The sequence below is a fragment of the Primulina huaijiensis genome, chromosome 7, assembly GCF_012295235.1.
Source record: "Primulina huaijiensis isolate GDHJ02 chromosome 7, ASM1229523v2, whole genome shotgun sequence".
In the NCBI taxonomy this organism is placed as follows: Eukaryota; Viridiplantae; Streptophyta; class Magnoliopsida; order Lamiales; family Gesneriaceae; genus Primulina; species Primulina huaijiensis.
The window spans coordinates 1605456-1612932 of record NC_133312.1 but is presented as its reverse complement, the minus strand read 5'-3'; the positions used below and the strand labels follow the sequence as shown (position 1 = coordinate 1612932).

At 32.8% G+C, this 7477-nt stretch overlaps 1 protein-coding gene, 1 long non-coding RNA gene and 1 other non-coding gene across 3 annotated transcripts; all 3 read left to right on the top strand.

Annotated features, from left to right (window-relative positions):
* Positions 1 to 854: 854 nt before the first annotated feature.
* On the top strand, positions 855 to 926 carry TRNAK-CUU (transfer RNA lysine (anticodon CUU)). Its single transcript has one exon. It is a non-coding gene; the product is annotated as a tRNA-Lys (tRNA).
* A 29-nt stretch (positions 927 to 955) lies between these two features.
* Positions 956 to 2813, top strand: LOC140980298 (large ribosomal subunit protein uL5z-like). Its single transcript, XM_073446046.1, has 5 exons — positions 956 to 1111; positions 1203 to 1310; positions 1404 to 1446; positions 1550 to 1745; positions 2461 to 2813. The coding sequence occupies exons 1-5, from the start codon at positions 1109 to 1111 to the stop codon at positions 2657 to 2659; spliced, it is 549 nt and encodes a 182-aa protein (XP_073302147.1). The 5' UTR covers positions 956 to 1108; the 3' UTR covers positions 2660 to 2813.
* Positions 2814 to 4176: 1363 nt separating this feature from the next.
* Positions 4177 to 4990, top strand: LOC140981398 (uncharacterized). Its single transcript, XR_012176076.1, has 2 exons — positions 4177 to 4623; positions 4740 to 4990. It is a non-coding gene; the product is annotated as an uncharacterized lncRNA (long non-coding RNA).
* Positions 4991 to 7477: the final 2487 nt, after the last annotated feature.

The window sequence follows — 7477 nt, the reverse complement described above, 5'->3', positions numbered from 1 at the left end:
GGGAGAATTGCGCCGAGTTTAAGTCAAATCTCTGTTTTTTCTTTCTATATTGAATAGTTTTATGTATATTATATCTAATAATGTTTGTAATTTATTGCAGATATTAAACTCCGTTAGCTGATTTAATTACAAATTTCGTACAACGACATTTGAAAAGGTAATTTCAATAATTTCTTATATTTTAAAAGACTTACGTTATTAATATTCTGAAAAATGCAGAAGACTTACGCTAATAATTAAATAGAAAAGTCTGAAGATCGGTGCTGGAAAGAATGTTCGATGCTCGGTGATCGAAAGAAATAATTTTGCTCCTAAGTTGCTCGGCTTCGGTGATAAAATGAAGAGCATCACCGCATTTAAATAGGCAGAAAGAAGATTACGGGATAATGGGTCACGGATATGGAATTCGTGATTTTCTGAGTCCGCGGAAGACTGGGAAGGATAATTTGAATCCGTACCTTAGCGACGGGTTTTTGTAAAACCGTAGCAAATAGCGACAGTTTTTTTTTAACCGTCGCTATTGGCGACGGTTTCTTTAAACTGTCGCTTATAGCGACGGTGTTTGGTACAACAGTCGCAAATAGCGACGGTTTTTTTTAAACCGTCGCTAATAGCGACGGTTTTGCGCATCAATCGCCGATATCCATTTTATTTTTTAAAAAGTTAAAAAAAAATAATATTAAAAGTTGTCACATTTTTACCATAGTTTTATTAATTTATAATATTTTTAACAAAAAACCAGAATACATATATATCTATTAATCCATAACCCCAACTGCCACGAGCATATCATTTAATTATCTTAAAAATGAGATTTATAATTTTATATCTCTTAAAGCCTCCTGAAATGGATATCCGTTGTAGTCTAGTTGGTTAGGATATTCGGCTCTTACCCGAAAGACCCGGTTCAAGTCCCGGCAACGGAATTTTATTTTTGCAAATCTTTCGGCTGTGTCATTTTTCAGGGGCATGTTCGTCAAATCATTTTGTTCCCTCTCACCAACAAAGTATGGAACAACAAAAACCCTAATTTGCAGATGCACGAGAAAAAATCCTGCAAATCCAGAACCAATTTCCGCTCTCCGCCGCGACCGAGGAGATACTCACAATGGTACATTTTAGTTCTATTGAATTTCTTAGAGTCTACAACATTTGTCTTCTCTTGTATGTTTTTTGTTTCTTGATCCCTGAGATGGCCGCAGGCGTTAGAGAAGAAGCTTTCCAACCCAATGAGAGAGATTAAAGTTCAGAAGCTCGTCCTCAACATCTCTGTCGGTGAGAGCGGTGATCGCCTTACACGCGCCGCCAAGGTCACACATTTGTCCAGTATTCCGTAAAGTTTCTTTATATTCTTAATCAAACTTGAAATTGATTAGTTTGAATTTTGATTTGCGTGAATTAAGGTTTTGGAACAGTTGAGTGGCCAAACACCCGTCTTCTCCAAGGGTATTGAATTATCTGCTCTATATTTCACTGCTTCTAATTTGATTTATTTAGTTTTTTTTTCATTTTCTGAAAAGTAGTATGTTATGTTATTGATGGGAATCAGCGAGGTACACGGTACGTTCATTTGGTATTAGGAGAAATGAGAAGATCGCGTGCTATGTTACTGTTAGGGGTGAAAAGGCGATGCAACTTTTGGAGAGCGGGTTGAAGGTGAAGGAGTATGAGCTGCTGAGACGTAATTTCAGTGAGACTGGATGCTTCGGATTCGGTATTCAGGAGCATATTGACCTTGGTATCAAGTGAGTGTTGTTTCATTTATCTAAAAAATTTGAGGCTGAAATAAATGATTTCCTTTCTTTTTCCTTGTGGATCATCTATGCATAAGTTTTGGTGAGTTATTACCGGAAATGATGATGGTCAGAGAGCTAGATAACTTCTGCGTTATTTACTTATGATTAGTGCATGTATGCCACAGAGCCATTTACCTCGTTTAATTTTATTTTTCCTGTAACTGGTGCCCAGACGTTTGAAAGCACAGTTAGAGAAGATTGAAGAGTTGAAAATAATATGACCTCTTAGACAAGACTGGATGGGTTGATGTTTGCTCGTAAACCAATGAAATTTACTTCTTTTTATTTCATGGTACAGATAATGTTTTGTCTGATGGATTTCATCTGTTACTTTGATAAGTTTTGACCGAAACCATGTAATTCAACTGTGTGTATTTTTCCTTTGGTGTGGACAAATAATGTCTTATGTACTCAGATGTTGCACTGTTTTATGTCACTGACTCATGTTCACGGGGAGGTTATAGTCTTATATATAATCTTTGCTCATTTGGCATGTTTAATTTTTTAGTTGCATGAGATTTTGTGGCTAGAACATTGATTATGCATGAAGTTTTTTTATGACAACTCGTCTTTTGCTATGTATTTTTATTCACTTGCTGTTGGTTCAAATTGACTTCAAGAGTTTGCTACTCAGTTTTATCCATGACCATGACTATCATTGCAGGTACGACCCTTCAACTGGCATCTATGGTATGGATTTCTATGTTGTTCTAGAACGCCCAGGATACCGTGTGGGTCGCCGTCGAAGGTGTAAATCTCGTGTTGGAATTCAGCATAGGGTTACAAAGGAAGACTCAATGAAATGGTTCCAGGTGAAATACGAGGGGGTGATCCTCAACAAAGCCTCGAACATTGCAGCTTAGAAAAGTTTTATGGGTTTTGAAAGTTTGATATTTACTTCTAGTGATTGTGGTTTTTTCAAAACTATTTTCTGTGGTGGTGTTTAGCCTAATTTCGGGGATCGTTTAATTTCAATTGCAACGTTCTGAAAATTAAGTCCATTTTTGTTTGCTGTGATTTTCATTTTTGTTTAATTCATTCTCTTAATATCCATTTCACCTGTACCTTCCAACTGGATTATTCTTTTATAACATATTAATTCAATCAACAATTTTTTCTCATTCACTATGTATGGTTTGAACTACACTTTCTTGAACAGTAGGTTCTTAGGGAGCCCAAACACTCCTCGAATTGCTAGCCCACTTGGTTGGGTCATAAGGGCCCATTGATCCAAGATTTGAAAGTGGTTTACAAAGGTTTTATGTCAGTTTTTTTTTGTATATACAGGTTTAATTCTCCTAATTTTTCCATCCTTAATTTCGTAACCATGACTTTTTGTTACTGCACAGTCATAACAGTAAACTAATTTTAGATACCCTTTTTTCAAACTTTGTTCCCTTGCTGACTTCGGCAATGTTTTCTAGCCATTACTGAAAATTCCAATTCAATTGGTTCGAACAAATGTGTCAAAACATGCCGAATTGTGGGATTTGCGACTATTGACCACAAGATTCTTCGAACTTTGATTGGCCACCGCCCGGACGTTTCGCTAACTGAGGCCCCTATAATTTCCAAAACCGACAATTATTATAAGAAGTATGAACTCCTACAATTCGAGAAGTCAAACAGCAGTTGACACGAAACTAACGCTATAAATTGTTGACATGAAATAAAAAGCATATTGCATTATTTGTCTTGCGATTATATGATTTTTGAAGGGATGTTAGTCTGCTAACCAAACTTAAATTATAGCACTGTCCATTGTCAAATCCCCACAGAATTCCCATATGATTAACTAGAGCAAGACCAAGTTACCACTACCAGTTGAAACCCAAAGGTTCCCGGGTTTCAAATCAACTTCTTGAATGTTTATATAGTGTTTCATGTTAATTAAGATGGATTCCAAGTTTACCTAATAACAGAGATATTTGAAATTCATTCTATTTTGTGTAACTAATGTGTAAATAAGTAAGATATGGATTTAAGATTTCATTTATTATTACATTGTTAACAATAAAATTATAATCGAAATTATAGATTTTAAATTCATCATACCAAATGCAACTTTAAGAGTGCGTCTAAAAATAAATATATATCAATACATGTGGGATCTTTAATTTTTTGTGTGGGCTTCAAGTATTCATTTTAATATTCGAACTTAGGAAATGATGAAATTTCTCCGTATATATGATGCTGTCTTACATGTAACAATCAAACAATTAAGGTAATAACATCAAGAGTGATGTGCATCAGACCCTACCAAAAATGATCTCATATTCATGTTAAATCAACTTTTATAAAGACAAAGCACAAGTTAGCTAAATAAAAAACATCACATGTATCTCCAATCTCAACACATGAAAAATCATCAAATGTTGATTCAAAATCATGCTATCCATGTCCACTACATGATTGCAAAAATCCAGAAATGTCTCCATCAAACTACTCTTTTTATATTCATTCCAAGATTCCCAACTAGTTATAATTCAAATAACTTCATTAAATTATATATTCTACATATCCTACAAGGTATGATCAAAGTCAGATGTCTGTCTCTGAAATCTCATCCCCGGCTCAAATCTTGGTCAATTCCTCGCAGAGGATTCAATTGGTGTCCAAATCTGTATCAGAAAGACTGCTTTCTAAGTTTTATGATGTTTCAGAATTCAACTTTGATTACACAAAAAGTGGGCTGTGGTCTCCTCCCGTGCGAAGAGGCGCCTTTCTAACCTCGCCGGGCCGAATTTTCAGCGAACAAGATATGGTGGTTAAGCTAAGAAGAGCCCTGGAAGTTCATCAGAGACGAAGATCCAGGCTTTCTTTTAATGTCAGTATACGCTTGATTTCTTTTTTCTTTGTTTTCTTCAACATAAAATGCAAGAAAAGTAATTGGAGAAAATGATGTTATATTAATGTGAAATGGATTTTTGCCACTTTGCGCAGGCATGCTTGTGTTCTCCAAAGAGATGCTGATGAAAAAGGAGGGCATACATAATTCTATCTATATTCTGTGTACACTAGCCAGATTTAAGTTAATGGGAATGAAAATTTGCTCTTCTGCACTTAACTTGTGTCAAGAAAATTGAGAAAATATCTTTGTGTTTGTGGAAGCATTTATGCTGAATGTTGTGGTCGAGCCAGAGGTTAAATTCGAAACAAGAAACAAAAAAAAAACCCAGAAAGCTTAGATCATACGTACATTGTCCAGTTTTAATGCATTAATGATCCATGTGAATTGGTCCCTATCAATTATATTAGTATTCTGCTTGGAATGTGGAATCTAGTCAATTCTGTGATCCATCGACAAACCAGGATGCGACCCAAAGGAACAATATAAATTCCAATGTAGAAGAAATCACTTTTTCAGGTGGGGTGGAGAAAAACTTACGGTAGTTATGCATATTTTTTCGAACCTGTACTTAAGATGTATCCTTTTCTTTCTTATGCAAGGGGCTGTTAGCCAAGCTCGCCTTTCGGCCTCCGCCAAGTCGCCCTCACCTTGCTAATACCGTAGAAAAATTTGGACACATGCTCATAGTTTCTAAGCTAAAGCCGCAATGAATTCTTTTAGCAATATGAATTAGTCACAATTTTAAAACGAACTTGTATCAATCCTTACATCAAAACTATCTACGTTGTGATTAAGATTCTCTTAACTGGCAAGAATCTGGCCTGCAGTAATCCCAACAAACTTTACAGATGTGTCTTTTTTGCATAGCCTTGCCTTTAGCCAAAAGGGCTGATGATCCCACCACCACCCCCAACCTTTTGCGTGGCCTTGCCTTTAGCCAAAAGGGTACAAACATCGCAGCGTAGAGTACCTGAATAGGACAGTTGCTTTTGTATCCAACCTTGCATTAATTGGGCTTGATATTAAATCGCAATCGGTCTCAAGACATGGTGGGGTCAAACTGAATTAAAAAACTTTAGTTATGGTTTTGTTTGATATATTATTTATTTGTATTTTTATTTAAATTTTTATACAATCTAATTTTATGTTTAATACATCATATTATTTATATATCTGTCAATTATTTATCTTATATCAATCAAATAATTGATTATTTAACTCACGTCAATCAAATCATTGAATTGAAATTATAATATTAGCTTTAATAAATAATATTATAAATATTTTATTAATATTTTTAAAATGACAAAACATTAATATCACATTATCTCAAATTTAATCAATCAAATCAAACATTATATTAACTATGATTTTTATATATTTTATTATTAAAAAATATTGTTTATCTCTATAAAATTTATTTCATACCACGAACCAAACGATACCTATAGAATTAAAATTTTCAAAACTTATTTATAGTATATAATTTAATTTAATTTAATTTAATTTTAGTATAAAATATTTTAAAAAATTATATAAAATTACACTTGAAAATATAAATTTAGACAAATAAAATTAATTAAAACAGTGGAACACACGATGAGTATTCACAAAATATAAAAATAAATTCAATATAATTTTATAAAACTATATAATAATATAATCGATTGTGATTTTTGGCGGATTCATGAGAATGAGATAAACTATCATTGAGTTGAAAGATTTGTGGATCGTGGCTAGAGAAGAAGTAGAAAAAAAAAATGTTTGTTGAAAAAAGTTTCACCAAAAATAATTATTATTAATTGTTCTAAGTTAATACATAGTATATGGAGACGAGGGGTTCGCACAATTTAAACATCAACGTGGGAACTCTAATCAACTTTATATTATTTTTCAAAATAATATAATATTTAGACGGTGGGCATAAATCCAAGAAATTGGTAAGTACTCTGTCCGGCCGTGATCGTCCCCACATAAATTAGCTCTGACCCGGCGGTTCATATTACAGAAGTCCCATAAAATCGAAAATGTTTGTTCCCCCATTCACACATTATTACATGTTCATTTTTTCTATGTTATATTACATCATGTTACGTTTTATATATATATAGTGCTAGTACACTATCAGATTCAAATTAGTATAGAAAGTATTTTAGTTTCTTCACCATTTGCAAATATTAAGAACCAATTCTCAATATCATTACCAAATAGAAATAATTATATGAAATCTATGTCCTATATGAAATAAATATCTGAGTAGGTCTCTTGTGGGACGGTCTCAATAATCTTTATCTGTCAGACGAGTCAATCTTACCGATATTCACAATAAAAAGTAATATTTTTAGCATAAAAAATAATATTTTTTCATGGATGACCCAAATAAGAGATCTGTCTCACAAAATACGACTCGTGAGACCATCTCACACAAGTTTTTGCCTAAATATATATAATCTTTACAAAACGGTTATGATCTAATTAATCTTACATCAATAAATTCAAATAAAAAAATATCCTTATTAAGTCATAAAATAAAATAAAGTGAAACAATCATATCTTATGTATACAAAAATATGAAACAAAATTATATGTTGGAAATCGTATAAAAATTATAAAAAAAAATAATTTTGTTGAAAAATTATTTAAAAATGTGTTAAATATTTGTGTTGAAAATGTGAATGTTGAATGTTGAAAATTAGGTAAAATTAGGTGTTGAATATTGAAAATTAGTGTGTGATGATGTAGGTAATGATGTATTTTATTTTTGGATTATTTGTAAAAATTTTCTATAAATAGATCTCTCATTTGTGAAGAAAATCACAATTGAGTTGAG